Genomic DNA, 18,739 nt, shown 5'->3' on the forward strand with positions numbered 1-18,739 from the left:
ATTGCCTTAATTAATACTAATTTTCATGACACATAATAAGGTTATCGTTGTTGTTATGATATAAATACATATACGTACTCGTTAAAAAAGCATACGCATTAAAGTGTCTCTATATTTATCGTTTCAAATTTATCGATAATTTAATAAGAAATTATATGTTTTCTATAATCTAATATACTTTAATTATACTTTAATTAATTATACACATAAAATATGTTCATATACAAATATAGAATCTTAGTTATAATTAGATCAGATAACTTAATTTAGTGATTATAATTTATTATGTAATGTAATTATAAAAATATAAATTTGGTTAAGACGAATAAAAATATTTAAAATATCAAAATATTGTATCAATCGGTCGTCAGCACCAACATATACATTAGTATTAGATGAAACGGACCAAAATAGACTGAAATATAATTAGAACACTTCTAATCATTTTTATTAAATTAAAAATTAAAATTATTTTATACCAATTTCAAATTAAATAATACATATTTAAAACATATAATTATTATAAATTAAGATATATATATATAGGGTTATTATTTGATACATTATGATTTAAATTAGGGGGGAAATACAAATATAATGAGTTAAAAATTATATTTATATTTATGGGTAGACTAAAGGTGTAATCGAGTCGAACTGAACTCTAACAGTGACAAGCTAAACTCAAATTCGACTCAAAATTCAAGATTTGATACTTGACTTGAGCTTGAGGCTCGATGGTTAATCAAGTCGAGAGTAGCTTTGGCTCAATTAAGAGTAAAGATGTAATTTCATGATATAAAATTATAAAACAAAAAGCTCGATTAAGCTTGCTAGTTGTTTGAACCGAGTATTACAGAGCTTAAATTTGGCTTGATCGATAACTCGGCCTTGGCTCAATAATTACCGTATCGAATTCCAGCTTCTTTTTTTTCAAACCACACTTGAATATCTTACGAGCATTAAGAATGGTGGGAAGGGGGGCAAACATGGCCTTTCCCCAAATGTTTTAAAACGTATAAAATTATAAATGATAATATTTTAATTTATTTCTTTAAAAATTATAAATATATTAACTAATATAATGGTGAAATTACATTTTAACACTTATCCAAAATTTTATAATTTAAGTCCACCCCAAAATTTTCTGACTTAGCCCTTGGCGGGCATCAATGTCTCATTTGCATAACAAAAAATATTTATATTTTTATTAGCTCGCAATTTGTCAAGTTATCCAATATTTAAGTGCCGGTTTAAAAAAAATCATAAATTTCTAGGTATTGGATATTAAAAGGGGAAAACAATCAGGGGCAAAAACGAAAATTCTCCAAAATATAAGGGGTATCCCGCCAAAAAGAAAAAAGATTGTAATAAAATAATAACATATTATAATTTTTTATAAAGAAATTCGTTTTAGCGGGACCCACGCTCCGACCAGAGAGGGGGTCACACTTTCACCGCGTTTTCGTTTTTCGTTTCGCTTTCTAATTTGTTTTTTTCCTTTATAAACTCACAACGAAACCCAGTACCTCTTCAACATTTTTTTTTAGCTAAAAAATTATTTTCCTCAAATTATATTTATTTTTTTGAGTGACGAATTCAAGAATGAGTGAGTTCACTCGTTATAGTCGTGTATTACTGTTAATGGTATTAGGCTTAAGCGCGGGAGCCTGTTACGGTTTCGGTACTTTCGGATTCGAATTCCATCACAGATACTCGGATCCCGTTAAACAAATCCTGGCCGTCGATGAATTGCCGGCGAAAGGAAGTCTGGAGTATTACAGTGCTATGATCCACCGCGATAAAATAATCAAGGGCCGTCGATTGGCGGCAGAGAACGATCAGACGCCGGTTACGTTTCTCGACGGAAACGCAACTTATCGATTGAATTCGTTGGGATAGTATGGTTTTCTTCTTACCTCCTCTCTCTCAATACTCCTTTTTTTTTAAAAAGAAGAAGATATTCTTACTGTATAAGTGTTTTTATTTTTCTGTTTGTTTGCCGAGAAAAAAAAAATTGGTGTACGATATTCTTTAATCTTTGCATTTTTATTTTTGGAATTTACAGTTTGCATTACGCAAATGTAACGGTGGGGACACCAGCTTTGTGGTTTTTGGTAGCATTAGACACCGGCAGCGATCTCTTTTGGTTGCCATGCGATTGTTCCAGTTGTGTCCATGGCATAAGATCACCCGGTGGCCCGGTAATTTAAATTTAAATTCTTAATGATTTAATTTTCTTTTATTCTTTCTGGCCATTTTATTTCTTTTATTCACTAAGAATAAAATATGCTGTCAAAGAATATGGTAGGTCTTTCTATTATTATTTGGTATAATTAACCTATAATTTATGTTAATCTTAACGTCCATAAAGAACTTTTTGGGGTTTGTGATTTCACTTTTCAAATTACTATTTTTTCGAATGACTTTTTTTTTTCTTTCTAAAAGTATGATATGGTTTAGGGTGGATTTGGATGGGCGATTAGGTGTGGTGCGGTGCGTTTAGCTTATTTTTTGTCTCATGCTACAGTATCGCTACAGTATCTAATTTCACCACCACCGCTATTTTTACACTAACTGCAAATAAACATACTGCCCATCCAAACTCACCCTTAGATAGAGATGAGACAATTTTTTATCCATTTCAACCCAACCACATGAAAAATTATTTTATAGATTCTTTCAACCTTTGATTTGAAAATTTAATCTAAATGTACATATAATTTGGAAGTTTATCTCCTTTTAATTAATTTTGCCTGCCCAACTTATAAAACTTTGGCATTGATTTTCGGTTGGTCCACTTTACTTACTTCACCCATTGAAGCGCTCGATGTGAAATTGAGCAATTACGTATCAATTTTTATAATTTTTTTTAAATATATGTTTAATTTCAATCAAGTAAGCACTTTACATAATTTTTTTAGAACATTTAGCTTAACATTCTCTTCTACTTAATCTCGCGACGCTTTTGTAACAGTTCTTCAATTTTGCCTGCTCAACTAATAAAACTTTAGCATTGATTTTTTGTTGGTTCACTTTACTTACACCACCCATTGAAGCGCTCAATGTGAAATTGAGCAATTACGAATTATTATATACTAATTTTTACAATTTTTTTCAATATATATTATGTTTAATTTCAATCAAGTAAGCACTTTACCGATTTTTTTTAGAACATTTGGCTTAACATTCTCTTCTACTTAATCTTGTGACACTTTTGTCACAGCTTCATCAATTTTGCCTGCCCAATTTATAAAAATTTGGCATTGATTTTCGGTTGGTCCACTTTACTTACTCTACCCCTTGAAGCACTCGATGTGAAATCGAACAATTACGAATTATTTTGATACCAATTTTTATATTTTTTTGAATATATATTATGTTTAATTTCAATCAAGTAAACTTTATGACCTTATGAGAAACTTGCTTTCATATTGATTAGGTTATAATTTAAATAGAATTTTTTAAAGCATTAAGATATTTTTTTGTTTGATTCAATAAAATTACATATTAAATAAAATTGATAGAAAATATTAATAATTTAAAAGAAGAGGATTTCATTTTTAATTTCAATCTTTTGACAAAATTCTATTTGCTGTAAAATTTGCGTTTCAGACAATAGAATTTAACATCTACAGCCCTAATACATCATCTACAAGCTCAAAGGTTCCTTGTAGCAGTGACAAGTGCGAACAACATAGAAAATGCTCTTCACCTACAAATACTTGTCCTTATCAAGTTATCTATCTATCCAATGGCACCTCGTCGATCGGGGTTTTGGTGGAAGATGTCTTGCGCTTGACTACGGACGATGATAAAACAAACAAACCCGTCGAAGCCAAGATTACTTTCGGGTTTGTATCTTTTACTTCTTTTGTCCTGAAATCTCACCTTGCTGTTGTCGAAAATAGCATTGGTCTGTCATCAACAAGACATGCATTGTTAGTCTTTTGAGTCTGTAAATGATTATGATTATGCATTGCTTCACATTGTTACCAGCGATTACGTTCGGCAATGATTAACTCGTGTGCGTTACTCAATTGCAGTTGCGGGAAGATTCAGACTGGATCGTTCTTAAACGGTGCAGCTCCTAATGGTCTTTTCGGGCTTGGTATGGACAATATATCAGTTCCCAGCATATTAGCAAAAGAAAATGTTACATCGAATTCGTTCTCTATGTGTTTTCGATCGGATGGGATCGGAAGAATAACTTTCGGTGATAAGGGCAGCTCAGACCAAGGAGAAACACCGATTAATCCCAGGCAATCACGGTATTGACTATAATACCAAATTTGTTCGATATGCGAATGCTCCTATTTTGTCGAGTGTTACTGATCCTTCCCGATATTCATTTTCAGCCCTACTTACAATATTAGTATCACTCAAATAAGCGTGGGAGGAAAGACCGGCGATCTCGAGTTCGATGCCGTTTTCGACTCTGGTACCTCGTTTACATATTTGAATGACCCGGCTTATACGCTTATTTCCGAGACTGTAAGTAGTTTAAGTCACAAATTTCATGTTCCCCCCGCCCCCCCTCTCGGTTTCCATTTTCTCCCATACGCGTATTTATAGTTATTTTGTTTGGCAGTTCAACAATTTGGCCTTAGACAAGCGGCATACATCGAAGTCTACCGATGACCTTCCCTTTGAATATTGTTATGACCTAAGGTAATCTATTCATTTCGCCTTTCGGACCATCGAAAAGACGTATATTTATCGTTTCTCGCCCAGTGGCCTCAAGCACTGAGTTCTTTTACCTTACAGCGCCAATCAAACGAGCTTGAAGTACCCCGTAGTGAATCTGACAATGAAAGGCGGAGATCAGCTTTTGGTTAATGATCCAATAGCAGTGCTCCCCATGCAGGGTGGAGCTATATATTGCTTGGCAGTCGTGAAAAGCGACAGTGTGAATATCATCGGACGTAAGTCTCTCTGGATCCAATTTACAAACACTGAACCGATAATCGATCCGATGTTTGTAAAGATCCTTATCTACAAATTATCAAACATTCGATTAGAAGTTTTTTAGGTATTTCGAGTCGGAAAATCTCCAATTGTTACTTACATTTTTTTTATTAAATCCGATCCAGAAAACTTCATGACCGGTTATCGTATAGTATTCGATCGAGAAAAGATGGTACTTGGCTGGAAAGCATCCGATTGTAAGCAACTTCTCTTCAATCTCGTCCACTAGTTCATCTCGTAAATCTTTTTAACAATCCAATTTCCACAGGTTACAATATCGAGTCTTCAAACACTTTACCGGTGATACCACCATCGGCGGTCCCTCCGGCAACTGCCGTTAAACCGGAAGCAACGGCCAGAAACAGCAGTAATGCTGGAGCTCCAGGGTCATCTCCACCACCTATGACAAATAAATCAACCCAGCATAAAGCTTTGTCGTATGTATTCACAATTGCTCTAGTCCTATATTTTGCTCTAATTTAATTTTTTTTTAATTGCAAAGTGCCCCTCACCTAGACCCTGTACCATAGGGTATGTTATTGTTTTAGGATTATACAATGGGGGAAACATTTTTTAACTTACTATAGTTTTGTTTTTTCATGTTAGTGGCATAATTACACAGGTTTGTAAATATGTTTTGATTTTGATAAATGAGTATTATTTTTACAGCATTTACTTACATTTCTAAGTTATAAAATTTTGGTGTTTCCTGCTTTTTTTTTTCTTAAATTTATAATTTCCGATAAAAATATATAATATATCAAAGTTTTGTGTAGATATATAATACTTTCAACATCATGGTAAAAAGTCTAATTAGCCATTAAATTTGTTAATTATGTTACTTCCAAAATTTTATGAGACAAAAATATTATTGTATAGATAATGTCATGTCATTTTGTTATTTTTAGATGAACTAAATCTATAATTTACGTAAAATTTAATCTAACGGATTTAACTATTACTATTTAATTCATGACTGAAATTTTAAAATTAAAAAAAATACAGAGATTAAAATGGACTAAATTAGAGCAAGAGATTAATTTCAGAACTTATGCATAGCATAGGGACTAATAGAAGAATTTGACCTAATATAAACAAATATAATAGATACACGAATTGACTTATCTTATATAACTTGATGTACTCACCAATTTGACAAAGCTAAATGCAATGATACGATGTAAATACTCTAGCAATTTTGAAAATAAAAGACGAAAACAAATAGTAAAATATGATACCAAAAGAATAATGTGAACCAAAATGAATATATGAATGTGACAAATTGCATAACATGAATTATTAATACGTAAAAGGTTACATAAAATGTAAAAATACAATATATCTAACAAAAGAAAATATAAATGGACTAATCTGCTTACATTAGACATAAACATGGGTTAAAGCCAAGTTTCTAAAGCTCACTTCATATCTGGTAGACTTTTGAAAAAAAAAATGTGAAGGTTTAATCAAAGTTTCAATCATTAATTTACAAATATGATAGAAAAATCTAGATAGAATTTGATATTCATATTTCAGATTGATTTGATCTTAAGTTTTAGTACGTATCTATGATGTTAATACTACACTGGTGAGGGATTTTTTTTTTAGAGAAGTTTGTGAAGTGTTATTTGTTTAGAGCTAGTGGACCCCTCAACAAGTTCGATATGTCCCAGGTGATGATTTTGTCTCCCAACTCTGCTGAAAGCACGAGTCCTTGTAAAGGTGGTTTTAAGAGACACTAAGACTTTTAACAAAGTTGAGAGACAAAACTCTCACCAGGACAATACCAAATTTATTTACGAGTCCACCAATTCCGGACAAATGACTCAACATATACATTTATTTAACCCGGACCCGTGAACACCTTTTGCAAAGTATAATACAAAAGAGCAAAAAGGTTAGCCTTAATTTGATAAAGTTAAGAGACTTAGGGAACAAGCTTTATAAGCACAAATAACTACTCTGATTGTTACACCCTAACCTCTTCCCTTTTGAACAAACGAGAATCTATCTTTTTCCTGTTGTTGTATCAAACATTAGCAATGGCTACAAGCCTCAGCCTAATCCCCATTATAGATAAATTTCATAAAATTACCCAACTTAAAAATAAATGAATAAATAAATATTAGAGAATTAGCCAACTCAAATTTTAACAAAATATATCGATTTAATTACATGCTATTTACATGTAAAAAATTAGTAAATTAATCCTAAAAAACCATAGTTACAAATATCACACACACAAAAAAGGAAAAAAAAAGAAAAAAAATTGGATTATTTTCAATATGGATATGAAAATGACAAAGATCAGTTGCATGGGGATTTTGTGGTAGGATGAAGCATGCTTAATAAACACTACATCATAATTTTTTCTTCAAGCATTTCATTACTATATGCAATGGGGCCACCTATGGGTGACCTTTGTTACTAGCAGATCCTTTGGCTCACTATAAATAATATCTATGAATCTCTAAACTTTCCCATACAAAACGAGCTAAAAGCTACTTTGAATTTGATAAAAGAAGACAAAGTGGTTTTTAAAATGGCTTTACTCATAGCAGTACTGACCTTAGTTTTGCTTGTGTCTGCGTCGACTTCACCAGCCATTGCTCTTAGCTTGAATCATTATGAGAAAACCTGTCCTGATGTTGAGTCGATAGTTGCAAAAGCTGTCGAGCGTGCCACCATGAAGGATAAGACGGTCCCTGCAGCCCTTCTTCGAATGCATTTTCATGATTGTTTTATAAGGGTAATTTGGTGTGGATTTTAGGGATGTCGGATTCAAGTTGGGTTTAGATATTGATTTGGGCTTTTTCTTTTCAGGGTTGTGATGCTTCTGTGCTGTTGTACTCAAAGGGAAACAATAAAGCTGAAAAAGATGGGCCTGCAAATCTTTCTTTGCATGGATTTTATGTTATAGAAAATGCAAAGAAAGAAGTCGAAGCAGCGTGTCCGGGTGTAGTCTCGTGTGCTGATATTTTGGCTTTTGCCGCAAGGGATGCTGTCGTGCTCGTAAGACTACAACTTTCTTTAGTGTGGATTCTGTATGTGCATTGAATATATGTATGCATAATGATTGATCTAATGGTGTCTATTTGATCAAATTCATGATAGTCAGGAGGTCCTACATGGGAAGTGCCTAAGGGAAGAAAAGACGGTAGAACATCAAAGGCTAGCGAAACTATACAATTGCCGGCTCCGACTTTCAACATATCTCAACTGCAACAAAGCTTCTCTCAAAGAGGCCTATCCATGGATGACCTTGTAGCTCTTTCAGGTTAACCGAAATGATAAACTTTATATGTTTTAATTCAACATTATTTAACTAAAGCAAACAGGGATTACCTTGTTACTTACACACGATGCTGTTGCAGGAGGCCACACTATCGGATTTTCCCACTGCTCATCCTTCCAGAATAGAATCCGCAACTTCAACGCAACGCACGACATAGACCCAACAATGCATCCTTCATTTGCAGCAAGCTTAAGGAACGTTTGTCCGATCAAGAACAAGGCAAAGAATGCCGGAGCAACAATGGATCCTTCTTCAACAGCTTTCGATAACACCTACTTCAAGTTGATCCTTCAAGGCAAAACCCTGTTTTCTTCTGACCAAGCCCTGCTCACGAATCCGAAAACCAAAGGTTTGGTATACAAGTTTGCCAGTTCGAAACAGAGTTTCGAGAAAGCTTTCGTAAACTCTATGATCAAAATGAGCAGTCTCAATGGAGGTCAAGAAATTAGGAAAGATTGTCGTGTTGTAAACTAAGGATTTCATAGATTAGTTATTAGATTCTAAAATCTAAACTATGAGAGCTAGGTAGTTCATCAATGGACTACTACTTTTCCTATTTTCATTGTAGTCTATTAGCCTAGTAATTGTCGATTGAGAGAATTTATAGCTGAATAAGCACAGCTACACTACTGTAATAAACTGAGTATTATGAATGTCTTAAGAAACTAGCTTTAATCATAAGAACATACCGATCATCCTCATACAAAAAAAATTCACATTTGAGCTTCAAAGAGTGAAAAATGCAGAAAGCAATTTCGCCCATATCGAAGATCAAAATATAACTGTTCTTGCATCTCTAAGCCTATCATAATTCTAAAAAAAAAAAAGGCAAATCAAGAAAAGGAGGAAAAATAGCTTATCTTCAAGGTAGGATCTCCATTGATGAACATAGATCAATACGAGCAAGCAAACTCCGTCCATATCGAATCCAAACATTAAACCGGCATATGCATCGATAACTAGAATACCACGAGAAAAACCTATTAGCTACAATTGGCAAGCCATTCTCAGCAATTGACTATACAAAATATTGAAATTGTTAACCGAATAATATTCAAAGTAAGAATGCACATCAGAAATTACCGAAGTGAAGACAGTTTACTGTAAAATACACGTCAAAAATCTTAAAATGAATGGCAGGGGCTTAAAAAAAAAAGCAAAAGATCGGCAGTCTCTGCCGCCGTTGCTGCCATGATCGTCGTCGTGGCCGCCTCTTATATCGCCCCTGGTTATGTTTATTCAACGACACTGGAGTTTTTAAAGACTGTCAAAACGCTGCGTTTATGGACGGGCCAAACCGCGACGAGGTAAACGGATTAACGGTCGTGATTAAGAAAGCGCCTAAAATGAACTCACTGATTTTAATCCACGTTGCACGCATGTAATCATTATCTGTTCTCTCCTTATCCGGTTTTTATTTATATTGTTATTGTTATGGGTTAATTTCATTAAAAGTCCTTAAACTATGATCCAGATTTTATCCAAAGGTCCTTCAAAACTTTAAATTGATTTCCAAACTTCAAAATGTTTTAATTAAATTCTCAAAGTATTGTAATAAATATAAATCAATTCATACCTTCAAGTTAACTATTTTTTATGGTAAAAGTATCGTGGAGGCCTTTGTATTAATAGTTAGATTGCATTTTGTCTCTATATTCTAAAATGGATAATTTAGTCCCTATACATTAGATCAAAAAGCAAATTGATCTTTTCTATTAAAAATTCCTTCCTTTTGTAATGCTAAAAACTGGTGCATATATGGGATGGAATTTGATATGATGAAATTTTTAACAGCCCAAATAACAAATACGACTAGCGCGACTCAAACCTAGGTCATACTTGGGGTAATTATCACCTTGACCATTAGGCTACCATATGGGGTTCACATTTTGTCAAATTTGAGCAACCATTTTGATACTAAGGGTGAATTTGGATGGACGGTGCGTTTATCTACTGTTAGTGTAAAAACAACAATGACAATAAGATTAAATGCTGTAGCGATACTATAGTATGAGAAAAAAAATAAGTTAAATGCACCGCATCGCACCCCATCCAAACCTGCCCTAAGTTGAAAGAATAATCTCCAATGAATAAAAAAATTGAAAGAAGGATCTAATTGAAAATTTGGGGACTAATTTAAAATTTAAGTCATAATTTGAGGATGGTTAGTGCAATCAACCCTAACCGTATTAATAATTTATATCACTTTCAAGGTGCTTATTTCCAGTTTCTCGAATCATCGTCATCATCATCAACTCGGTGCTGTAATCTCTGTTTCTCAGCTCACTGAATCTAATGGCTTTCGCTCATTGTTTGTTTGCAGTTCCAATGGACACTTCAATTCACCCCAAAATTTCAATTCCCCCTTCGTTTTGTTCCACTGAATCCCCATCTTCCTTACCTTTCCCTTCTTTTTCTTCCCCTTTTCCTCCATTGTCTAAAGCTCGAAATCTCTCTATTTTCCCCAGAATCAACAGAGTGGGACACAAAGGTATCTTCTTTTATCATCATTGTTTTTGATTAATTTTAATGGGAATAATTTTTTATTACTTTTTTTAAGCTGACAATCGTTGATTCGTTTAATTTTTTTTGAGTGAACAGAAAAAGCTGAGCCTCGAGAATCTGAAGTGAATATAGAAGCTGATGCGTTTTCTCATTTCAAGCATTTGCTTCTTCCAATAACTGATAGAAATCCTTATCTTTCTGAAGGAACTAGACAGGTTAATTTCTTAAAGACATTTTTTTTTTTGAACTCTTCACAATTTCTGAGCATCGATTTTCAATTCTTTCAAACAAGAAATGGGTAAATCTTCATTTGCTTTTGGGTCCTCATTCTTTGGTTAAAAATGTTTAAAAGTTTTGAGCAGGCTGCTGCAACTACTGCTGCTTTGGCAAAGAAGAATGGAGCTGAAATTACTGTTGTGGGTATGTATGTATGTATATTGTCATCTATACATACCATTTTGTAGATATTATTATGATGTAAATTTTAAATTAGTATCAAAACTTCGAAATATTCTGATTCAGTTCTCAAAGTATCAGAATCTATTAGCTTAGTCGTCGGCTCTAATATGAAGCATATTTGAAACCTGTGATATAGCTACTGAATGGACAACTTGTATCTAACTTGTTAAAAGAACTTACAGTCTTACTAAAATTTAAGAGGTTTATTTTGTTAATATGTCGTACTCATAGGTCTTTAAATAAGTTCAATGTTAGATTCAACCTACCATTTAGCATCTGAGCTTTAGATATTCAGGTTTTCACCATTTTTTAGGTAAAAATACCTTGTACTAGGAGTTAGATTGTATTTTGCCACCTGTACTTAAAAAATGAGTAATTTAGTGTTTGTAAGTTAGATCAAAGAGCAAACTAGCCATTTTGTTAAAAAATCTATCCATTTCTACGGTTAAAAACTGGTTCATGTATGTCAGCAAGAAGTACATGTGGCACGTCATGTGTCACTATTTGGTTATTTCGTCAGCCATGTATATTTAAAACAGTATAAATGGATGAAATTTTAACAGAAATGACTGATTTGCTCTTTGATTTAACTTGACTCTAGTACAGGGGCCTCCATGGTACTTTTACCCCATATTGTACTGTGTAAACTGGGTTTGAACTTGTAGTTACTCTTCTGTCTAAAAAAATCCTAGGGCCTCTTTAAATTGAACCAAGAGAAAACAAAGATTAGAGAGAAACAAAAATGAAAATAACAAAGGCTCAGCTGGTTTTCCTGTTTTCATTTGCCACACTAATTCCTACCCTATGGGGTGGTAGTGGTAATATTGTCTAATTTGATGACATCTGGAAGCAACGTGCCCAAACAGGCTCGGAAGAAGGCCCTGGCAGCATACGAATCAAGCCCAGAAAATGTCACCAGTAACCTCAATTACAATGTTAACAAGTAAATCTTATTTATAGCTTTTAATGTTTGAACCTAGGACTTGGCCTATTTGGTCTTTGCAGCAACTCTTGGGAACTGGAGTGTGCATTCAGCTGGGGTGGAATTCCAGCAACCACAACCATTTCTCGATACCAGTCTGCTTATTATTTAAAGTACTAAGAAATTTATATATGTTCTTTGCTTGCAGTTATCGATGAAAAGCAGAAAGAGTCGTTGCCGGAGCATGAAACTCAATTGGCAAGTGTTCGCTGGCATCTCTCTGAAAGTATGTAGTGTATCTATGCAGTCTTAAATGTTGGTAAAAATCATTATAGAAAATTCTGAATACCTAACATACTTGCTTACATTTATTTGTCTGATACCGCTGTTGAAATAACATAATGCGTCAGCCACTGCCTTAAGGCCAATTAAAATTCAGTATGCATATGCATGTACTGTAATTTAAGTTTTAAACCTTAGGATAGATGTCTAGGATGGCTTGTACATAAATGGTCTTTTGGTCATTTTCTAGATCTTCTCCTGGAATGTTAATAAAAAATCAGTTGTTATTTGGGACAATATGTTAACTATTGAGTAAATTACACTAGTAGTCACTCAACTATTAGTAAATTTTTTTGTCACCCAATTATTCAATTTTGTCCTATTTGGTCACCATTTGGCCAACGGTGGTAGCTTTTAAGATTGACATAATAGCAGCTTTAGCCCTCAACATTTACACATTGTGTAATTTGGTCTTTTTTTGTAGTTTTGATTTTCTTTTGACCCTTTCACCTGAAAAGCTAACAAAGCAAACTTATTAGCTAAATTTGATTGAAAATGTACAAAAAATGGAAACACCCAAAAAATCCCAGATAATAATTTTCATCTTTTCTTATTCTTTTAAAATTAACCTTCAATGTCATAAAAAAAGCAAAAAAAGAAAAAAAGAAAAAAACTATACCATGTGTAAATATTGAGGGTTAATTCTTTTTAGAATCACGACTAAATTGATATAATTTATAAATGTTGAGGGTTAAAGTTGCTATTATGTCAATTTTAAAAGCGGTCACTGATTAGTCCACTAGTGATCAAAAAGGACAAAATTGAATAGTTAATGACCATTTTGTAACTTTTCATAGTTGGGTGACCAAAAAAATAATTTTACTAATAGTTAGGTGATCATTTTGTAACTTTTCATAATTGGGTGATTAAAAAAGAATTCAATGATAGTTGGGTGACTACTAGTGTAGCTTACCCTATGTTTAACTGTATTATTTGTTTATCATCCTATATGCCTCCGTGATTGGTAACTAAACAAAAGTACAGTATATGCATCTTTGTGCTAACTGATGTGGGGAAAAAAAAACTAAACCAGGTGGGTTTAAGGAATTCAAGTTGTTGGAGCGACTCGGGGAAGGATCCAAGCCTACTGCTATCATCGGTGAAGTTGCCGATGACCTGAATTTGGATCTCGTGGTAATGAGCATGGAAGCCATTCATTCCAAGCACGTCGATGCAAATCTACTGGCCGAGTTCATCCCGTGCCCCGTCTTGCTTTTACCATTGTAAGATCCTATGATTGAAATTGAACTCAAATATGTGTTGCAAATGCCAGTTTTTCTCCTAGGCTTTTGTGATCTTCATGTAATTTGTTCAAACTTTGCCAATTGATTAGCTGATTCTGGTAGTACTAGTCTTTACAAGAGCTTGGGAAATGACAGATTTAGCATTATCCATAAATGATTGAGCTTTTTTAGCATAATATGAGGTTTTCTAAACTTATGAGCAGTGCCTTATGGTTTAAATATGTCATACGTACTTGGAATTTAATCCATGTACTTTTATTTCTAAGAATTTAATCTCTTTACTTTTTATATTTGAAAATTCAAGTCCAATGGTTAACTATGTAAGTTTTTTTTGTTGCCGTGACATTTTGAAATAAAAAATCTCACTTGATTGTAATATAATTAAAAAAATGACATTATAATAAACTCGAATTTAATAAAATAATTTTAACAGGATTAATAGTTGAACTTGAAATTTGATAAATTTTGAAATTTGAAACTAGAATTACAAGTACGGTGATTAAATTTTAAATTTTAAATTTATAATGTAAATAAATATATGGACTTATGGCATAATTTAACCGTTCCTTATTCATGTGGATAGAATGTTCCTTATTTTAAACGAGTACACGATACTTCTTCAACATATGAGAAGAATTGAGAATTGCCTAGTGCTTATATAATTCGAGTTGATTCGAGTTTTAAAATTTTGAATTTGGTTTAATTTAGATCAATATCTAGTTTAAATTATTCAAATTTGAGGTTTAAGCTATTACATGTTTGAATCATGTCGGGTTTTGTTCATTTCGTGTTTTAACTTATTTTAACTTTGGATTATTTCAAAGTTCAAGCCATTTTATTCGGACAAATTTAGGTTTGGGTTAGTCAAACTTAGATTGTTGATATTTTATAATCAAATTGGATTTAATTGATTTGAACACGAGTCGATTGATCAAATTTTCAAATTTTACTGTTAATTCTGTTACTATACCTAGGGCACGTTTGGTTTGCTGTAATCGAATAAAGCTGTAATGAAATAGAACTGTAATAGTAATTCAATTGTTTGGTTGAATAGAATTGGATAAAACTGTAATAGTATTCTTGTGTTTGGTTGAATTGAATGATGTTGCAATAGCATAAGGAAAAAAACTAAAATGACTAGAATACCCTTAACAATTTTTTTTAAGTAGATGATTATTGTTATTGAATTTTAATAAGATTATTAATATAAAAATAAATAATTTAATCATATTTTAACATAATTATTATTAAATATAATTTAATAAAATATATAATTTAATAAAACTCTTAATATTAAATATTCTTATATGAATTTACTAAAATCATAATATATAGTTAATAATAATTTAATAAAATATATAATTTAATAAAATTCTTAATATAATTATTCTTATATGAATTTACTAAAATCATAATATATAATACTATAAAATAATATATAATCTACTTTATTATTTTTAAACCGCAATACATATTTAATGTGCTAAAATATCATTAGTGAAACAAATAATTTAATTATTTTACAATAAAAAATATTAAAAGTAATAAATAACTTGATAATTATATTTTGCATAAACATAATATTCATATATTAACAAAATGTTACATGATTTTATTAGTTTATATGTCAAAATCCATATGTTATAAAATTTTACATCAAAAAGTTACAACATTGTAATGACATATATCATGTTATTATACCGTCCCAAATATTATAAACTCAAAAATTTACCAAAATATCATCAATACAACCATGATTTTTAATTGTTAGCAAGAAATCTCCTGACCCATTCCAATCGTACAGAAGAAGGTAAACTAAAGAAAATGAGCATTTGCGTTGGATGATCTGGAATTTTGCTCAATGCTCGATAACGCTCATCCACAGTTAAACCTTCTATTTCACAAATGTTGGATATAAATTTATAACTTTTTCTTGGATGACCTGGAATTCTTCTGACTTTAGTTGAATTACCACATCAGAGACAATACTCCTACTGATTTGCTCGCCTACAACCCGCATGCTTTCCGCCAATAAAGTGATAGCATTATGAAATGAAAAAGAAATATGATCACTTGCATCAGAATTCTTTTTTATGTTCTTTGAAGATGTGGAACTCCCTTGGCTTCTATCTGATTGTAGTTCTGTAGCTGAAACATTCATGTCATCCAAAGAGACATCAGCTTCACATTCATAAAAATCGTTTCTTTCTTCATGAATATTTGTAGTAGCTACATCCTCAACATTTATTTCTTCAATGATAACAGCGGCTATTTGAGCATCTTTTCCAGTGGCTCGATCTTTTGTGTAGATGACAGTAAGTTGGTCGTAATAAGGGAAACTACGATGTTTAAATTGACCTGCTTCTTTATGACTCTATAAAAATGAAGAATTCATATTAGTTATAAATTTGGTGAAAATAAGATAATAAAGACTTGAAATAATTCTTACATTTATATATGAGTTCCACACCGCATCTTCAGCAACAACGAGCTGCCTATGCTCATCCTAACCAAAATCGCTATTATTTTTTCCATTAAGCATGTCATAAACGATTGACCAATCCCTTTTCAGTAGTCTAATCCTCGATTCAATATCAGGTTTAGCCTTTAACATTGCATTGGGTAAAACTTTTTCTAACATTTTTTCCAACTCATTTAAATAACCGGCTTTAAATCCCGTATCAGCATTAAAGGTTCCAACATTGTGCAAGTCGACCATACAAGAAACCAACGCAGCATCTTCTTCGGAAACCTATTTCCTTTTGGTTCCTCGAGAACTTTGGGAAGAAACATTTGATTCTGGAAAACCTGACATAATTATCTTAAGAAAAAAAAAATTAAAATTCAGTTCAATATTATGAATCAAAAGGTCAACACTTTATAAAATTATAATACATGATGAATCAAAAGAAAATAAATTATAATTCAACAAGTCTAGAACAATACAAAAACCAATTCAAATACCACCAAAGTTTCACAAACTAGATACATAAAATAACATAAACCTAGTTCCATCCTAACTAATTAAAGCTCCAAATGATAAAATTGTAAGAACCATTCGAACAACCACATCCAACATCTTAAAGACAACTAAATTTTGTCATCGGAACTTACATATTTGGCAGAGAAACCTAATAATAATATTCCTAGAAAAAGAAGCAAATTTTGAAAAAAAAAAATCCAGCTTGAGTTTACTACTATTTAAGCACGATTGAAAACAAAAAATCCAAATCAATAGTGTTTCTAAAGAAACATTTGACAGCATTAAGACATAAGAGGTAGCTAGATTCTGTAATAATGGTAAACTTGAAATTTTAACAATTGCAAAGAAAAAAAAAACATAACTATATATTGCAAATTATGTAACTTAAACTACAACCACACCTTTAAATCTAGAGCTGTTTATTCGAATTTAGGTGTAAGTATCATTAACGGATTTGTTTCCATCATGACTATGCAGGGTCTGCATTAGAGGATTGGCCATCTCAGAACATTAGATTAACCATCTCATCAGCTCACTGGATGGCATTGGCAACATCTTTGTTTAACTTTATTTTTATATGATTTCACATAATGTTATTAGATTAATCAGAACATTTTATGCTCAAATCCATAAACAAGAAACACCAGATCAGAAAAGGAAAAAAAATGAGCATTTGCGTGAATGCATGAATGAAACAGCAGAGAAAGGTGAAATTAGAAATGCAAAAAATGCAATGCATATGCAAAAAATGAAAGGTGAAATTTTAGGTCATTTTCAATCAATACCCAGAAGAAAATAGGAAAACAGGTTGACAAACAAGCAAACCACAATATTGGAAAGAAAAAAAAAACCCAAAATACAAACTGTAATTTACATTTGCAAATCTGAAATGTCAAAGATACATGCTTAATATAGAAACTCAAAATCTGAAATGCATTTATAGAGTTGATGAAACAAAAATCCCATTCAACAAAAGAGTGAAAAGAAAATCAGAACTTTGGTTCGTTACATTACCAAAATGGCTGAAAGATATATATATATATATAAAAGGATTCTTTTCCAACAACCATCCCCCAACCATCACCATTTTATATATAATATACGGATCTGGAGATGATGCACACAAAATCTTTCTTTTTGTTTGTTTGTTTTAACTACATTATATTTGAATATAAGAAAAGCAAATGAGTATGAAAAATTCATCAGGATTTTTAAAAAATATTAAAGAAAGAAACATGAAGATGACTACCAAGAATAAAACAACAAAAGAGCATGAAAAATGAAATACTGCAAATCAATCCACCAAGAAAAAAAAGACCCTAAAATGAATGCTTCGGAATTGCGCCGGAAAATGGTAGGAAAGGGGAAGTAGAGAGATATGGGAGAACGAAGAAGGGAAGTCGGCATTTTTCATGAGTATCTGATATTGACTGAAAATGACCTAAAATTTGCAAATCTAACATTTGCAAATCAGCTGTAACAAAATCGGAGCTAACAAAAGAGAAATCAGCCGCCAATAAAGTGAAGAAGCACTTGCCTGAACAGTGAATCGGGAGCGGGTGGAGCCTTGTGGGGTGACTTTGCTGGCAGCTTCTGTTTGCTCTTGTTTTGGGGGCTTTTGGGTTGGGAGGGTAAAAATTGAAAAGGAGTAGCCAAACGGTGTCTGAGAAGGAATAGAAATCACCCATAAAACAGCCAATTTTTGGCATACCCCCATAATGGAATAAGCCCGTAATACGGTATTTCATTGAACCAAACGGGTGATTAGACTCTTTAATTACAAAAGAGCCTATCTTTTTTAATAGTTGAATGGATTCTTCGTCTTTATTACCAATTCTAGAATAATATGCTATTATTCTTCTTCCATCAGTTCTGATGTAGTAGTTTCTTTCTTGAAGAAGATATCTGGCTTTAGCCATTAAATTAATTCCGATTTGGATTTGATAATAACTTGGATCTTTTTGACACTTGTCAATTGTTTTTGCCAGGTGTTCTTTGTCTTCATTTAAAGCTGATAATCGATG

General features: G+C 32.3%; 3 protein-coding genes and 2 long non-coding RNA genes across 5 annotated transcripts; 3 read left to right on the plus strand and 2 right to left on the minus strand.

The window, feature by feature from the left end:
• Nucleotides 1-1,533: 1,533 nt before the first annotated feature.
• Nucleotides 1,534-5,644, plus strand: LOC105787439 (aspartyl protease family protein 1). Its single transcript, XM_012613827.2, has 9 exons — nt 1,534-1,898; nt 2,066-2,201; nt 3,613-3,851; nt 4,044-4,268; nt 4,356-4,491; nt 4,589-4,668; nt 4,765-4,922; nt 5,091-5,162; nt 5,234-5,644. The coding sequence occupies exons 1-9, from the start codon at nt 1,603-1,605 to the stop codon at nt 5,446-5,448; spliced, it is 1,557 nt and encodes a 518-aa protein (XP_012469281.1). The 5' UTR covers nt 1,534-1,602; the 3' UTR covers nt 5,449-5,644.
• Nucleotides 3,533-9,485, minus strand: LOC105787444 (uncharacterized). The gene is made up of 5 exons (XR_001131598.2): nt 9,344-9,485; nt 7,534-9,219; nt 5,066-5,365; nt 3,994-4,992; nt 3,533-3,915 (listed from the first exon to the last, which is right to left on the minus strand). It is a non-coding gene; the product is annotated as an uncharacterized LOC105787444 (long non-coding RNA).
• LOC105787441 (peroxidase 64) lies at nt 6,438-8,944 on the plus strand. The gene is made up of 4 exons (XM_012613829.2): nt 6,438-7,714; nt 7,789-7,977; nt 8,080-8,242; nt 8,340-8,944. The coding sequence occupies exons 1-4, from the start codon at nt 7,508-7,510 to the stop codon at nt 8,732-8,734; spliced, it is 954 nt and encodes a 317-aa protein (XP_012469283.1). The 5' UTR covers nt 6,438-7,507; the 3' UTR covers nt 8,735-8,944.
• A 992-nt stretch (nt 9,486-10,477) lies between the features above and the next one.
• LOC105787442 (uncharacterized) lies at nt 10,478-13,908 on the plus strand. Its single transcript, XM_012613830.2, has 5 exons — nt 10,478-10,751; nt 10,862-10,980; nt 11,128-11,185; nt 12,355-12,432; nt 13,522-13,908. The coding sequence occupies exons 1-5, from the start codon at nt 10,556-10,558 to the stop codon at nt 13,713-13,715; spliced, it is 645 nt and encodes a 214-aa protein (XP_012469284.1). The 5' UTR covers nt 10,478-10,555; the 3' UTR covers nt 13,716-13,908.
• A 1,514-nt stretch (nt 13,909-15,422) lies between these two features.
• Nucleotides 15,423-18,454, minus strand: LOC105787443 (uncharacterized). Its single transcript, XR_008191109.1, has 2 exons — nt 16,182-18,454; nt 15,423-16,106 (listed from the first exon to the last, which is right to left on the minus strand). It is a non-coding gene; the product is annotated as an uncharacterized LOC105787443 (long non-coding RNA).
• Nucleotides 18,455-18,739: the final 285 nt, after the last annotated feature.

Source organism: Gossypium raimondii, chromosome 2, assembly GCF_025698545.1.
Source record: "Gossypium raimondii isolate GPD5lz chromosome 2, ASM2569854v1, whole genome shotgun sequence".
Lineage (NCBI taxonomy): Eukaryota > Viridiplantae > Streptophyta > Magnoliopsida > Malvales > Malvaceae > Gossypium > Gossypium raimondii.